Consider the following 16,936-nt stretch of genomic DNA (forward strand, 5'->3'; position numbering starts at 1 on the left):
CCAGGGATGGAACCTAATAGGTTCATCTCTCAAACCACATACAAGAACCATGGAGATTCAGGTTGACCTCAGGGGCTGGGGTGGGGGGTGGGCAAACCAGCAAAGGTCAATTTCTCTCCCTGCTAAGGCCAATTGCTACATTCTAGAAGACATAGTACAAATCAGATGATTTACAAACTCTGCCCCTAAGGAGAACTTATTTTTCCTTTTGAAATCCTATTAATCTGCTTCTCCATCTCATAGACTCGACACCTGGGGATGGCACCAAAGAACGCAATGACGCCAGGCACAGTGGCACATGCCTGTTGTAATCCCAGCGGCTTGGGAGGCTGAAACAGGAGGATCATGAGTTGAAAGCCAGCCTCAGCAAAATCAAGATGCTGAGCAACTCAGTGAGACCCTGTATCTAAATAAAAGACAAAATAGGGTGGGGATGTGGCTCAGCCGTCGAGTGGCCCCTGAGTTCAATCCTCCGTAATAACAACAAAAGAGAATGCAGTGGTTCCAGCTCCACAGCCTTCACCTTCCTCCTGGGGTTTCTGAGGAAGCCACAGGACTGTGTTGGCCAGGATCTTAGCCTGAGGCCCAGCTGGGATGTCACAGCTACTTATGCACTGACTGGTGTGTGCATCTGGAACAACCCATCAGTGGAAATGCAGTGTGCTTTCCTGAGCCTGACTCGGCAATAGGCACCGATGCGAAGCATTATGTGGGAAACATTATTGTCTGCTGCTGTCACCTCCATGTTGACCCCCAGACACTGGGCTGTGGACAGAGGTTCACATCCAGAAGGTTCACAATTGTGGTAATTTACAAAGTGGCACTGGCTTAGCCTGAGAATGTAGTAACCTCAATACCTCCCAATCTTAGAATATTTTTGTAAGCACTCTACCTGGCTTTAAAAAATATACTTTTATTTAATTTTATTTGAAATTGACAAATACTACGTGTATCCTAATCACTTTTTGTTGGTAGAGTATCCTGTGCTGAATTATTCTCAGCCAGTCATGCAGTTAATATGCAGGCAGGTGATTTTTCCATTTTCCTTATAGATCGCTTCTGTGCCCATCTCAGGTACTGGGGCAGGCAGACTCTCTATAATTAAAAAGCCAGACTCTGAGTCCCATTTTCCTTTCCTGCATCCCCAACTACCACAGGCTAGGCTTCCAGCTCTGGGCCTGGGATGGTACCAGACCCACTGCCATAAGCTGCCCTGCTGGAAGTGCCTACCTGCCCCACCTTGGCTGTGGACACAGCCAGAAGTCTTTCTGGATTCACCAGGGAAGGAAGAAACTTTGAGTGCCTTAGGCACCAAGGACACACTCTAAGAGTAGGCTTTATGGAGTCCTGACTGATGATATATGCTCCAGGATTCTGCTATTATTAACATGAAACACTTATTGTACAAGTTATCTGCCTTATATGATCTCCTACATATGCACAGTGACAAGCCACAAACTAGTCATTGCATCCAGCCCCTAATCCTCTCCCTATCATGTCCACAGTCCCATGGTGCATGTGAGTGTGGGATACTGAAGGCACAGGGAGCCACGGTGGAGAATGGAAGTCCAGATGCCCAGATAAAAGACACTGAAGATCTTGTGCCTCTTGTCTCTCCTTGAGGCCAGAGCAAAGGGTGTCTCTCTGTCTTGTGATAAATATGTCCAAGGAGGCTTGAAAGTCAGTGCCTGTTGCCCAGAGAGCCCTGCATACCCTCAGGCCTACCTGGTAAAGTGAGGGATCTCATCATTGATGTTCACAATGGTCAGCCGGAGCATCGTGGAGGCTTTGAGGCCTCCGCTATCCCTCACTTCCACAATGAGGTGGCAGCTGTGGGGGAAACCGTGCAAGTAAGAGAGTCAAGTTTTTCTGACATTACAACAAAGAGGGGTGGGAGAGAATGGAATGGGAGGAGTGAGGCAAGAATCTGTCCCCTTTCTGGCCACCCCCTCCTTATGCCCTTGCAGCCATTAGACCTGCCATGCTGGCCCTCTCTACCCGGCTCTGAAAGCCCACTCCCCCATTTCTCCTTCTGTGGTTGTTCTTCACAGCCACCACCTCTAGGATGGACATCTGCTCAAGCCAGCCAAGCTGGGCCCTCAGTCTCCTGGTTCCTCTCACTGTCCCTGCCAAGTGTCTATCCTGCTTGAGAGGAACCAGGCCCCATGGCATGAGTAATACCTTAGCTCTCACGATAGGTGCAAGGCCAGGAGCCTTACCTGGCTCACCCAAGGCCATGGTTATCATTCTAAAGCCCAGCCTCTCCTGTGAGCCTGCTCCTCCCACCCTGTGGTCCTCCCGCTGGCCAGCCCCTTCCTGGACAGCTGCCTCTCAAATGAGACTGGATTCTGAGCATCCTCCTGATGTGTGGGCGCCCATACTGTCATTCTTCCTGTCTGGAGAGGATGGTTCTGGACAGGCAAGACACCTTCCAGGCAATCTCCTCATCTGCTCTTCCTTGAGTTCAAGGTCCACGGAACTCACAGTGAAGCAGCAGCCTGCTCAGGGCCCCGGCTGCCTTTAGGTAGCACATGGCTGCTTCCTCACTTTTTCTTTGCCCCTCAGCTAAACCCCACTTGAAGGAAGGTCTTTGGCGTGCTACCTGTTGGGTCCTGCTTCGAAGTCCAATTCCGTCGTGGAGAAGATGGTGCCGTTAGCAGACATTCCAAAGTTATTTGAGGAAGAAATCAAGAAATACTAAAAAACGAGGGGGAAAGTAGAATTAAACCAGCACATGGGTACACCTTTCTTCGGATGGGTTTGTTTGGTTCCCATTTTATATTCTTGGCCCTTGGAGCATTTTTGATGAGTCAGGATGAGCCCAAACAGGCAGTTCTCACACTTAGCTGCTGAACACAGATTTGCTGGCCTGAGCCTCTGGCTCTAACTGACCACACCCTGAGAGGCTGGTCATTGGAACCTGCAAGGATACAAAGGACCCTGGCTGGGCAGGCTCTGCTGAGTCCAGTCCCCTTATCCCCATGATTATATTCTCACTTCTGCTTCCAGACAATGCCTGGCTTTGATTCTGTCTTTAACCAACACTGTCTAAGAACACCTACCATCCACTAAATAACAGGACTATGCCAAAGTAAATAAGACCTTCTCTCCTAAAAGACCTTGTGGTATAAAAGGGTACAAAAATGTACACAAGCAGCAGTCGTTGAAATGATGACGGAGTCAGGGAAAAGACAAGTGTGACCTGAGAAGGAAATTGAGCACTGCTTAGAGCCCAGGTTGGAGCCCGGGTTGGGGCTATAAAAGAACTATTTTTAAATCTCATTCTGGTGGCCTTGTGACTTCATTCTGGTGAAGTCCTTGTCACATCTATAGGTAGTAAGAACCTTTGTCAACCATGGCCCCCAGAGTTCAGGCAGCTCTCCTGATAATTCCCTGCTCAGAACCCTTCCCTGCTCAGAACCCTTCCCTGCTCAGAACCCTGCTCAGAACACGAGCTCATATGCACAAGAGCAATCCCAAATCCCAGGAGGACCATGGCTGTGCTACCCTTGGGTGCTCATCGAGATTGCTTCCTTGCCCAGACAGTGGAGTCAAGGAAAGAGGGAAAGGGCCGGACCAGAAGAGCTGGGTGCAAATTCTGGGACAAGTCCCTTCCTTACTGTAACTCAAGGATGATACCACCAATTGCTCCTCTGTGTTCCTGGCAGGATTAAATGAGGTTGTGCACTATAAAATATGAAGGGCTGCAGCAACATTTGAGACTTACATGTTTATAGCCATTTGTTCCAAAGGGCTTTAGGGTTAGAAAGGTTCATTAATTCCTGCTAGGATGAGGAATGATCTATCCTCAAGGCCTTAGATCTCTGGAACAGATAATCAGGGGAGGTTTGAGGTTCAAAGCTTTAATTGATATATCCTGGTATTAAGACATCTTATTATTTAATGGACAAATTAGTACAGACATATTTATATTAATCTTTTACTTTTCAAAATCAATTTCTAAAGTGAATCTATATGTTAAACAGTACAATTTACCAGTTAAGTTAGAGATTTATATTTTAAGATTTTCAGTCTGGCCAATCTTTCAAATTATCTGAAGAGAGAGCCTTCTGCCTCTTTTTCATTCAGAACACTGCTCTGATTCTTTTGATCTGTTTACAAAGATTTATGTTCACTTCTAATTTGCCCAACATTTTGCCATTTACCACCTTGCAGTTTGTTTCACACTATCAACTACCTCATACCTTCTTATGCTTTTGTTTAGTTGTTCTCTTAGGCTAGATCATCTTAACTTACCTTCTCTGTTTAACTCCTGGCCTGCATACGTCAACATGGACCTTACACAACACACTTCCAGATAAGAGTCAAGCACTATCTCTGCAACTACATTTTATCTTGTACATAGATATTTCTCTTATTGCCTCCATTGTGGTATAGTACAATGCATTTTATACATTGTGCTGTATATAACACAAATTATGCATCATAAAGCCTTTTTGATTGCTGTTTCAGGGCACCCAGAAGCTAAAACAGGGTAAGTGCGTGGTCTTAGTTAAGTACTATCTTTTCGTGGTGGTGGTGCTGGGGACCGAACCCAGGGCCTTGTGCCTGGTAGGCAAGAGTTCTACCAATGTCACGCCTCCAGCCTTTCTTTCTCTTTCTGAGCTTCATATCCCTCAGGTATAAAATGGGTACTAACGCTCAGTGAAAATGAGAGTCAATCTACGTAAGTCCTCCGAGAGTGCACAATTAAGGAAAGTCATGGCTGTTTACATTGTTCAGGGTCCTCCTGAGGTGCTGGTCCAGCTGAGTTCAGTAAATGCCTCTTTAAAATGACGTCACTGTAGAGACTTGAAAACCAATGCATGTCTGTACAAGTGGACAGCACCACTACCTACCAAAAGTGAGGTTCACCTGCCACACAGTTTAGAGGTTCCGCATACAAAAGACTTCCACTTAGCTTGGGCAACAGCACTTTTAATTCAACAGCTCAGGGCTTCCTTGGGCGGGCGGTAAGTGCCTTTACTCCGAGGTAGGAAGGCTGGATCCCTATGGCCGGAGACAAAAGCCACCACCTGGGCGGTCCGAGGGCCTCTGCTTCTCGCAGTCATCCGGAGGCCGCAGCCTTTTCGTTTCAAAAGGTCTACCCGTCTCCGCCAGGCGCGCAGAACTGGCGCAGACGGAACCACGAAGACGATTCCCGCGCCGCAGCGATCCCAGGCCCTTGGAGGCCGGGCCGTGGGGTCTCCCCGCACACAACGCAGGGGCAGCGGGGCGGGGCGCAGTGACGCACAGAGCAGTGACGCGACGACGCAGCGCGACGCGGTGACGCACGCCCCTTTGTTGGCTCAGTAGCGGTAGCAGCGGCCGTGGAGGTGGCGCTGAGGACTGTTTTCTCTCGGAGGCCGGAGCGGAGCCGTGTCTGACTGAGGCGGGCAGCAAGCGGCCCCCTCGCTCCCTCCCTCCCTCCCTCCTCCGCGCCCTCCCCGCCGCCACCAGCCGCCAACCGCCAACCGCCGCGCCCGGGGAGGAGCCGCGGCCCGCGGGGCCAGAGCCAGGCCTGCGTCCGGACATCAGCCTGAGCCGGAGCCGGAGCGAGAGCCGGGGCCTCGGCGTCCCCGCCCTCTCCCCGCCTCGGCCAGCGTCCGCCGGGCCTCCGCGCGCCGCGCCATGGACTCAGACGAGGGCTACAACTACGAGTTCGACGAGGACGAGGAGTGCAGCGAGGAGGACAGCGGTGCCGAGGAGGAGGAAGACGAGGACGATGACGAGCCGGACGATGATAACCTGGATCTGGGCGAGGTGGAGCTGGTGGAGCCCGGGCTGGGCGTCGGCGGGGAGCGGGACGGACTGCTGTGCGGGGAAACGGGCGGCGGCGGCGGCAGTGCTCTGGGGCCCGGTGGTGGCGGTGGCGGCTGCGGCGGCGGACCAGGACACGAGCAGGAGGAGGATTACCGCTACGAGGTGCTCACGGCCGAGCAGATTCTACAACACATGGTGGAATGTATCCGGGAGGTCAACGAGGTCATCCAGGTGAGGGGGGCCGCCGCGCTGCCTTGATCGGGCTGAACCGGGGAGCGGATTCTGGCGGCCTGCGCGGCCCTGAGGGGCAGGCCTGGGCCTGGTGCGCAGCCCAGCCCGATGCCTCCTGGCCCTGTCTTCTTCACTGCCTCTCCAGGGGAGGTTTTGTAACCAGAGCCATAGCCCCTGAAGTCTAGAATCAAAGGAAATACTGGCCAAGGTTTCCAACCCAACGATTTTCTGTGTGATTGCTGCTGAGCTCCCAGTATGAGAAGAGAGAACACAGAAAATAGATTAAAAGTCTCCTTTGGGGCCAGTATAAGGCTTTTAAACCATCTTTTAAAAGTATTTACTTTCTGTTTATTATTTCATAATCTCTTTCTAGTTATAATGAAGATACTTTTTAATACAAAGATTGGGAAAGATGGAAAAATATCTAAAAGACTAAATATAAGTCATTTATAAAATCTCATCATTTTGATGAATAATCTTTCATTCTTTTCTGTGCAAACATAGTCACTTCAAAATCTTGAGGTGATGTTCTAATCAAAATGGTAATATCTTTCTCTTTGCATTGATGTATCAAGCATCTCCTCCTATGCCTGAGACTTATTTTATAACTTAATGATGGCATAGAAATGTCCTATAAGGGTTTATTTTACTAAGACTTTCTAGCTGGTCATTTAGATGTTTCCTGCCTGTTTTTATGAGGAAACATTTGGGCAATACCAAGGAGAATTCATTTCCCCCAAACTCTGATAATATAAACCCCTTGGCTGCCCTCTGTTGCAGCCCAAGGTCCCCACCAACTGCCCAGTTCTCTCTCTGGGCAGCTATTCCTGGGTCTGGCAGCTGTCCACATGCAGAACAGTTCTGTGTCTTTGACCTGAGCCTTCTCTGCAGAGAATCCTCACATATTCACAAATTAGAGGCTCCAGTTCATTGTGATTGAAGGACAAAGTTTTAGAGGCCATTTACTATAGGGGTAGCATTTACTATATGCACCTGAATCAGATGTCTTTCCACATATATTTTGCATGCTCTAAAAGATGAGTTGGCGCCAGCAGGAACGGTCTTGGGATACAGAGATGACAGACGGGCCCTTATGGTCAACTGAGGGAATAGAATAGATGTGGGAGAGGGACTCCAAGATGGATAAATATAGGATATGATGGGAATAGAGGAAAAGGTCTCAGAGTCATCTGAAGTAAGGGTCACAAATTGGGGCAGTGCAGCCAGATTTAAAGATAGGCAGTTAGTGTAGTTAGGGTCAGATATCGAGTCCAATAAAGAAAATAGAGACCATATAGGAAAATGGAGTCTGATCTGAGCCTGGGAAAACCAGAACAACAACTGGGGAAATTGAAATGTTAATGTCCCCAAGGCCCCCTGGACTGTCCTAAAGAACTATTTAATGAAGTAGCTCCCAGCAAAACAGGGAGATTCTAATCAAACCACCCTAGACCCTTCCTGCCCAGAGCACTCCTCCCAGCCCCATTGGTCCACCTGTTTCCCACCTTTTGGCCCTCCCACCTGCATCCCCACCACGTGTAGGATAGAGGGAAATAAAGGACAGGAATGTGGGAGGACAAAAGAAAACCTTAGATATAAAAAGGGAAGACCTCCCCTTTCTAAGGATTTCGCCTTTCGGGTCCCCTTCTTCCTCCTGGGGGATGTCTGTTCTGCTGTCCTATAATAAAGCCTTTCCCTTTCCACTCTACACTTGCCTCCGGGTGCTTCTCTGGTGTTATACTTCAGCATTTGGGGAAGCCAGGACTCTTCACGGTAAACAGCGGTGATAGTAGTAAGGTAAATTCAGTGATTCTGGAGCCAGACTTCCTGGATTGAATCCTGGTTCCACCGTTTTACAGCTCTGTGGGTTTGTGCTAAGAGTCATGTCCTAGGGCCTGCCCCAGGTAAAGTGCTAGAACAGTGCTTGGCAAGTGGTACCCACAGCAAACATTAACTACAGCTGTCCCAGGTGAGGTGAAGTTCTCTGCAGAAGCTGCCTCTGCACTGAAGAGCCTGAAGACTGACCTCGGTGCACCAGGACTTCATGACTGGAGAGACAGAATGTTGCAGACCAAGAGCCAAAGGCCAAAGTTATCTTGGGTTACCTTTAGTCCCCTTTTTTTTTGGTAGTGGGGATTGAACCTGGGGTGTTTATCCCCTAAACCAAATCCTCAGCCCCTTTTCATTTTTTTTCTATTGAGACAGGTTTTCACTATGTTGCTTGGGTCTCGCTACGTTGCTGAGGCTGGCCTCAAACTTGCTATCCTCCTGCCTCAGTTTCCTAAGTCAGTGGGATTCCAGGCCTGTGCCACCACATTCAGCCTTTAGTCCTTTTTAATAGCCATTCCCTATCAACCTCTATATCTGAGTTAGCATTCTTGTGACTACTTGATAAAACTCCTGGGATATAAGTTTGGTAGACCTCTGGCCTCCACCAACCCTAAAGCTAAGAATGCCATAACATCCGAATCCTGTAAAGATTTTCCCACCTCGTTAAAGAGGACATCTGAATCTTATGAAAGATCTCCCTGCCTCTTTGTAGTCCCTTGATGATCCCACCTACTTTCTTTTGTGATTATAAGTTGAGTAACTTCTTCTGCAGAAGAACCATATCCTCTGGCTAGGTTGAATCTGTGTCCCCCGAGTTGAATCGGTGTTCCTGGTCCAAGGTCACTCCTATATGACTCAGAATAAATTCTTATTTCCTTAAAGCAGAGTTATTTTCTGTTAACACTCATTAGAAGGTTAAAATCTTGGGTTGGGGATGTAGCTTAGTGGTAGAGCCCTTGAGAGGCCCCTATATTTGATCCCCATATTGCAAAAAAAGGAGACCCTGAGTGAAAGGGCTTCATTGGATTCATAGCTATATTCCCTGCATTATGATGGTGGCTGGCACATAACAGATGCTTAATAAGTATTTACTAAGTGTTCAATATTGGGGTTTTCTTTTACAGGACACCTTAGAAACTCTTAAAATAACAATGAAAAACCATCCTGCCAATCACAACTTAAAAATCTGTTCCAATGTGGTAATGCTAGATTTGGCTATGAAATCTTTCCCAGCTTGGCCTACAATTTCTTTATTTTTCTTTTAAGAAAGAGTGAGAGAGAGAGAATTTTAATATTTATTTTTTAGTATTTGGCGGACACAACATCTTTGTTTGTATGTGGTGCTGAGGATCAAACCCGGGCCACATGCATGCCAGGCGAGCGCACTACCACTTGAGCCACATCCCCAGCCCTTGGCCTACAATTTCAACAACTTCCGTGGAAAGGAAAGAGAGAAAGCAGAAAAGAAACAGCAACTGGTAGAAAGGGTATGGAGAACCATAGAGCCAGAGGCAAGAGAATATTCTTCTTAATTTTTGTTAAGAGGCTGATTTCTCGGAATCTTGATATTTCTTTTTCCTTTTTTGTATTAGTGCCAGGCTAATTTCTTTTCTCCCTGAACCTTCACGCTTTATTCGTGGGAATAGCACTTTTGTACTTAGAAAGGAGATAATATCCATAGACTAAAAATATTGTGTCATGTGGCCATTTGCCAGGAACTTGGTAAGGCTTTCTGCAAAACCTGGCATTCTCTCCCCCTTTTTAAAGGCTTGTTTAATCAAAGTTGCTCCCTTGATAGTCATTCTTGGAAAACAGAAATTAAATAGAATGTAAAGCCAACGCAGCCCCTCTCTACCCATACTGGCTAAGAAAAGTCCTGAGTAATCAGATCAATTCAGTTAACAAATGCTTGTCAGGCGGCTCTCTGGTCTCCCCGCTGGGACTATTCCTTTCCTACCTCCCAGGTTCCTTTATTTGCAGTCCCTCTGCAGCTATGGATTTCTCTCGGACACAAAAGCTTCTGTTGAGAAGACAGAGAGCCCATCCTTCCTTCCCTATTCTGTCTTCAGCATGCCTTTGGTATAGGGAGAGAGGAAGGTGAGAGGGAGTGGGCGCAGTTTCCTGAAATGTCAGCTCCCCAGGGGACAGGCCACCTCCAGGCTCCCTGACTACAGTTGGAGTCACAAGTCAGTGATTCAACCTGGGCCTGGTTTACAAGCCATCCGTTGCTTTGGGGGGCAGTAGTGCAAACAAATGAGAATTCAGCCTCCTGTCTTCCAGAGAACAGAGCTATCTCTTTACAGGCCACCTGAGGCCAAGTTTCCAGTGGGAAGGAAGGACCTTCATTTTTCCCAAGTCCAGGGAGTACCAATGACGGCAAACTGTTGAGTGCATGGCCCCAAACACACCCAAGAGGGTCAACAGCACCTGGCTTAATCTTGCAGCTGGCCTGTGGCAAATTACAAACACGAAGCCACAATCCCGGTACATTTCTCAGTTTAAGCTGAATATTTTTTGTAAAATCCTCAATTGCTCTCTTTCTCTCCTCCTATTCTATCCCCATCCCTGCTCAGAGGTGGCAGGTGGGGGAGGAGAGAGGGAGGAAGCCTTGGAGGAAGAAAAGCAACCATTAAAAAACTCCCCGCTGAATACAACAGTCACTAATATGGCAGTATGTAAAAATGTGATGTGTAACCGATGTGATTCTGCAATCTGTATTTGGGGTAAAAATGGGAGTTCATAACCCAATTGATTCTAATCTATAAAATATGATTTGTCATGAGCTTTGTAATGTTGTGAACATCCAATTAAAAAAAAAAAAAAAAAAAAAAAACTCCCTGCTGCCAGCCCTTGGCCAGGCTCCTGCCTGCGTTGTGATGTTCTAAGGGTGAGCTTGGTGGGTTGTAAAGATGTACTTGTTTTTAAGGAATGTTTTTAAGAGACCCCGTGGCCAGAGGAAAATGCTTTTAATATGTGATCCTTTACTGACAAATCTGCAGGCCCTCACCCCTCACATTCTGTCACTCCTTTGCCTTAGGCTGCTGGGTCCTGTGCTACCTGCAGGCTCCCCTGATGTTAAGGACAGTGAATGAATCTGAGAGGGTCTCTCTCAAAGTAGGCACAACCCGCAGTGGCCATGTTTTTGGAGTGGGAATTGTCTAATACCACTGCTTTTTCCTTTTATGAGCATTTGACGAGAACCTGGTGTAGAATGTCTTTTTTTTTTTTTTTTTTTTAAAGAGAGAGAGAGAGAGAGAGACAGAGAATTTATTAACATTTATTTTTTAGTTCTCGGCGGACACAACATCTTCGTTGGTATGTGGTGCTGAGGATCGAACCCGGGCCACACGCATGCCAGGCGAGCGCGCTACCACTTGAGCCACATCCCCAGCCCCTAGAATGTCTTTTGCTAAGACTCCTGGTTGTGACACCTGGGAGCTGAATGAGTGTGGTGTGTGGGTGTGTGTGGTGAGGGTGCTGTCACTCAAGAAAGAAAGGGGTGGGACACCCATGGCAGAACTGCCAGAACAGGAGAAAACGGGGTGAGTAGGAGTGGGGTCAGGAGACCTCGGTTCTCATTGCAGTTACCTGGCCCCCGCAAAAGCCCCAGGTTCCTTCCTTATCCAGATATATGGAGGCAGTCCTATCCAGCCAGGACCTTGACGGGGCTGTCACTTCTCAGAGCCTGGAGCAAGATGGAAGTGGGGAATAACTTCCTCTGTGGCCCTCCCAGTAGCCCAGCTAATAGCAAGGTTATTGCTCTTTTAATTTAATCCTTTGTCTGCCTTGGTGAAGACAAAGCACACTTCATTTTATGCAAAAGTCCTTCCTTAATGGAAGGGCCAGGAGAAAGCCCCTTAATGGAGGGACTGCTGCACTAGATCACTTTGCCTCCAGCTGCAAAAACGAATGAATAACGATTAATGATTAACGTCCTCAGAGTCTCCAAGGAGGCTCTGCGCAGTCACGCAGGCAGTCACGGGCCATTTCCAAGGAGAGGGGTGGGGGTGTGTGTGAGAGTCCAGTGGGAGGGGGCCGGCCTCAAGGAGCCTCCTTCAGGAGGTGGAGAAGGAGTTGGGCTGGGCACCCCAAGAAGAAATGGCAGGAAATACGATTATTCACATGCAGCTCATCCTTCTCTATATTTTGCTGCATACCTCTGAGCCCTATGCTACCTGCATTCTCATGACCCCACAAAGAGGGAACAACAAATGACAGGTCTAAGCCTGTGTGTCCTGTACAAGCTACTAGCCTCACGAACATGTGGCCACTGAGCATTTGAAATGTGGCCACTGTGAATGGAGATGAGCTGTTAAGTGCAAAATGCATAGCAGGCTGTAAGACGCTATGGAAAAAGAACGTAAAATATCTCATTAATCATTTTATATTGAGTTAAATAAACTGTATAATAATTAATGTCACCCATTTTCTTGTACTTTTAATATACCTACTAGAACACTTAAAAGTCCCTATGCAGCCCTCATTTCTGGTTCACATCCTAGCTCAGGGGAACAGTGCTGGTCCCCAGTGAATAGCATACACGCTTTTCAAATTTCTTTTAAAGGGAGGGAGCAGATACCAGTGATTTTTGGACACATCTCTGTTTCCCACATTATCTATGATACAATTTCACTTCATTAAGCTGGATAAGGGTTGTTAAGATTGGTCATTTTAAAGGAGTTGGGGGCTTCAGGATGTATCCAAGAGCTGTTTTTAAAATTTATCCTTCATTCCTTATAAGCTGCCACCAGCAAGGGGACCCGTGGAGGCCACCAGGCAAGATGACAGGCATGAACTAAGCCTTAGATGCTTCAGGCACATGCTTTGGTGTTTTATTAAAGCCTGTTCTTGCTTGTGAACTAAGCCTTAGATGCTTCAGGCACATGCTTTGGTGTTTTATTAAAGCCTGTTCTTGCTTGCTCAGGTCAGTGGTCCGGGTAGTATACATCAGAATCCCCAGGGGAAGTTTGCATTCTAAAGTTCTCCCGCAGGGTCCAGGAATCTGCATTTTAAAAAGCAGCCCAGATAGATTTGCATGCCCGAACACACTCTAAGAAATACTCATAAACCAGCTTTCCAGCCTTTCTGATCAGAGGAGACTCCGGGGTGTTTGGCAACTATGCAAATTCCCAGAGTCAACCCAGACCCGCAGAATCCAAAACCCCAAAACAGGGACTCTGAAAATCTGGGAGACAGTGTCTTAAAGTAGAGGTTCTCAGTCCTTGTGAGGCAGGACTATAGGTTAAAGGATAAACTGGTGTCAGAAAAGCACTATGTGCTTTATGATTATGATAGTAAAAAGACTTCCCTCAACTGCATGCATTGCTCAAGATAAATAACAAGAAAACACAAAACTGACACAGGCAAATCTGACCACTACCCCTTGACTGGAAGTAACTCTTATTTCAGTGCATTTCTACATTAAAAGATAAGCCTGGGGTGGAGGTGGGGGACCTAAAACAATTTTAGACACATTTTTGACCATGTGCAAAATGGTGCAGGTGCAGAAGAGGTTGCACCGTCATGTGAATATTGCTTCACAACCGTATAAATGTTGTTCACCCTTTGACTTTCTTGCCACTCTAAGGAGGGATCACTTTGCTGCCTGACTTCTCTGCCTATGGGACAGCCATCTTGCTATACACAATAAATCTATGCAATAATAATTTTTTTTCCTAACCCATTTTTTGTTAGCCGTATTTGATTTCTATCCTGCATGAGTTAGAGGGCCCACTGACCTGGTGACCCTGCTATGCATTATATCACCTGAGGCTTTATGTTCCAGAGGCCTCGGCCACACCCCAGGTCAATCACATCAGACTTTCGGGGGTGAGGAGGGAGACCCAGACATCTGTGTGTGTTTGAAGTTTCCTGGCAGCAACAATTTATGGCCAAGGTTGAGAATCACAGGTTTGGTCAATAGCAAATTAACCCATCTCCTTTCAACTTTTACCGAGAGCAAACCATGTCGTTTAGTACCCCCAAGTGCCCAGAATAAAATGTCTGAGTACAAAGGCCATATGTGTTACTTCCTGAACTGATATTACCTTGCTCTAGTCTCAGAAGTTTCCTTCCAGATCATTGCTGTTCCTGCAGGCTGGCTGTCAACTTTGTGTGCAGCTGTTAGTTCCAGCTCAGGTGCTAAACACTAGAGGCCTCTCTCCAGACAACCCCACCTCACCGAAGGAGCCACCTTGACACCACCAGCTCCAGGCCCCACAGCTGCTCTCAGAAACCTTTTGCCAGCCACACGTTTTAAAACCACCATATCACCGCAGTTGCCTCCCACCTGTGCGGCTTCCCCTCATCTGGAAAGGTAACAACCTACCTGTGGGGTGCTCCCACAGGGGACAGGACCTTATGCTGCCTACATAATTTGGAGATATATTAAAATGGAGATTTAAAAATAAATATTTGTCTTCACAATGATATTGCTTCTGTCTGCCTCCTCCCTGCCGTTCGACCTTATAAAAACTTCACAGTAATTATACTGAATTAGAATCATTTGGTATATGCATGTGTCAGGTCTCAGAACACGATACCCCCAAATATGGCAGCTTGGCAATTGAACACCCTGTATAAGCAGGGAGGTCACTGGGACCTTCTCTCTGCTTGCCTCTGAAGCAAGGTCATAAAGGAGTTCTCTGGCCTACCTGAAGTAGGTTCTAAGACCCTTATTCCAGAGGGATCCTGCATTATCCTCAGAGGCCAAGAAGAATCTGAACAAACAACACTACTAAGGTCTCCCTAATTTATTATCAGTAGATCATACCCCCTCACCCTGACCCTTTCTTACTTCCTTCTTTCTTCTTCCTACATGGAATTCAGAGGTAAAGATTGGAGATGCAACAGTCATTTTGTAATCAGGAGGTGAGAAAATTAGGACTAAGCCAACCAACTGCTCTGGGTGGAAGAGCAGTAGCATCAGGCTCCTGATGGCAGCAGTTGTACCAGCCCTAGGCGGCCTGCCTGCCTGCCGCTAGGCTTATTGTCACAGGATTGAAAGCAAAAAAAAAAAAAAAAAAAAAAAAAAAGCCCTATTTTCCATTATGGTTAAGTTTTCTCTTATTTGTTGACAAACATATTCCTACTTGACATAACTAGCATGTCATTGTCATAGTATGTCATGAAAGCACCTAATATCACTTTTAGCACAGAGTAGAGATCCCATTCAGTGTTTGCACATTTATTCACTAATCCATGCAAATGTTGACAAGAATGAGTCTTGAATAAGTGAGTGAATTAATGGATGAGCCTTTTTTGTTGTTGTTTGGACAGAAGCATCTTCTAATAAAAACAGATTATCCCCTAACTTTAAGTTATGTCTTATAATCTTTTAACAGCTTTGTTTCAGATCCTGTGGACTATATTATATGGGTCCTGGAGTTTGTTCCCAACAGACTTTTTTTTTTGTATTAGAAATTGAACTCAGGGGTGCTTAACCCCAGAGCCCCTTCCCACACCCCCCTTCTTTAAAAAAAATATTTTATTTAAAAACAGGGTCTCGCTAAGTTGCTTAGGGCCTTCCTAAGTGGCCGAGGCTGGCTTTGAACTTGAGATCCTCCTGCCTCCGCCTCCCTGGCCTCTGGGATTACACATGTGTGCCTCCACGGCTGGCTGGCGTGTATTCCCAAGGCTCACTTCCATCCTGTGAGCAAAATTGGTGCAGCTGCTACAAATCATGCAGAGAACAGTGGAAGCAGCTTCCTGGTGTCACCAATTCCCTGAGAGCCATATTTCAAGGATGCTCTTCTCTGAAAGGCCAGGTGGCAGGAGTGTGGCCTGTGCAGAGGTTGGTCAGGTGGAATTAGCTCCGTTTTTTTTTTTCTCTCCGACTTGGGCTGCGGTGTACACACAGGGCACGTTAGTGGGCAGAGTTAAGAACTGAGGCACAGAACTGAAAAAAGAGAGGAGAGACTTCAGCCGTCTCAGACTGAACTGTGAGGCAGCTCTCCAGGCCCAGTCTCCTGTCCCACACCCAAGAATTCCTGGTACTGTAAGAAAAAAGTGTTCTTTTTAATTTAGTTCCAAGCAGCTTGGCTTTATCTCTTGAAAACGATTATGTTAATACCTGGCTTTGGGGGATACATTTTATGCTTACTTTTAAAACAGTATAGGTAGATTTTTAACAGCTTAGATTTTAAAATTATAGAGAGAAGTTTTGACATGTCAGGCACTGCTAAGTGGCTTTGCATGCATCGTCTAATATACACCATCCTCCGTCTGTGGTAGGTGCTATTATTTTCCTTGGGTTAAACACAAAGAAACTGAAGCTCAGAGAGGTTAAGAACTTGTCCAAGATCACACAGAGCCCTGAATCCAGGCTGGGGTAATTGTCTCCAGAGCCCCCTATCCATTCCAACCATCCCCATATTCTGTGATTTGGAAGTGGACAACATATTCCCCCGACGGCCACTGTCCTGACCCTCCCTGCCCTGCCAAGGCTCAGGACGTCAGGCTCCTGGCCAAAACCCATGGGCACAAGAGCCTCTTAGTTTGACAAGGAGACTTACACTGAGGGGAATGTTTCGTCCGGTGTCTTCTGGATCGAAGGCCTCGACCTGATAAATAAATCCAGGTGTTTGTCTTTCTGCTATGAAGAGGTCTAAACCTGTGCCAGTGTGCAAAGTGGAAGAAGAAACATTTTATTAGACAAAGCAAGTGGTGGAACCAGGTGTGTTGGCATCATGGGACAGAGGGCAGCAATAGCCCAGGCCACGAGGAAGACCACCGGCCATCAAGCATGTGCCGAGCCATCTATGGGAACTGACAAAATGCTATGGTGTCAAGCCATCACCGATCTCCTCCACGGAGAGTGACGAGGTACTGCTTGCTGGGCAGGGCTGGGAAGAACCACAGGTAGGAGCCTTTAGCGTGGGACTGCTCCAGGTCCCCATCCACTGCAATGTGCATAGAGTTCCTCAGCTGTGCTAAGGGACCCCTTGATGTGCACTTGGCATCTCAGCAGAAGTGAGCTTCTCAACGAGGGGTCACCAGTGGGACTGAGAAGAGTTGAAGGGTGCAGAGGCTTAGGGAAAAGGCCAAGTACCTTATCTAGTTTCTCTCAGAGATCATCTTGGCTAATGGACGCAGGGCCACATTGCCTGGCCCT

At 47.2% G+C, this 16,936-nt stretch overlaps 2 protein-coding genes across 2 annotated transcripts in view; both read right to left on the reverse strand.

The window, feature by feature from the left end:
- Positions 1 to 16,936, reverse strand: part of LOC308656881 (F-actin-uncapping protein LRRC16A-like) — a 142,682-nt gene that overhangs the window by 110,042 nt on the left and 15,704 nt on the right. The gene's annotated exons all lie outside the window — the stretch shown is intronic.
- Positions 1 to 16,936, reverse strand: part of LOC308656746 (cadherin-related family member 3-like) — a gene marked incomplete at both ends in the record, with an annotated part of 60,145 nt that overhangs the window by 31,726 nt on the left and 11,483 nt on the right. The window contains 3 exon segments of the mRNA XM_081308124.1: positions 1,726 to 1,830; positions 2,603 to 2,697; positions 16,338 to 16,435. Of these exon segments, the coding sequence (XP_081164250.1) occupies positions 1,726 to 1,830; positions 2,603 to 2,697; positions 16,338 to 16,435 (298 nt within the window).

This window comes from Spermophilus citellus (assembly GCF_964194105.1).
Source record: "Spermophilus citellus genome assembly, chromosome: 9".
Classification (NCBI taxonomy): Eukaryota; Metazoa; Chordata; class Mammalia; order Rodentia; family Sciuridae; genus Spermophilus; species Spermophilus citellus.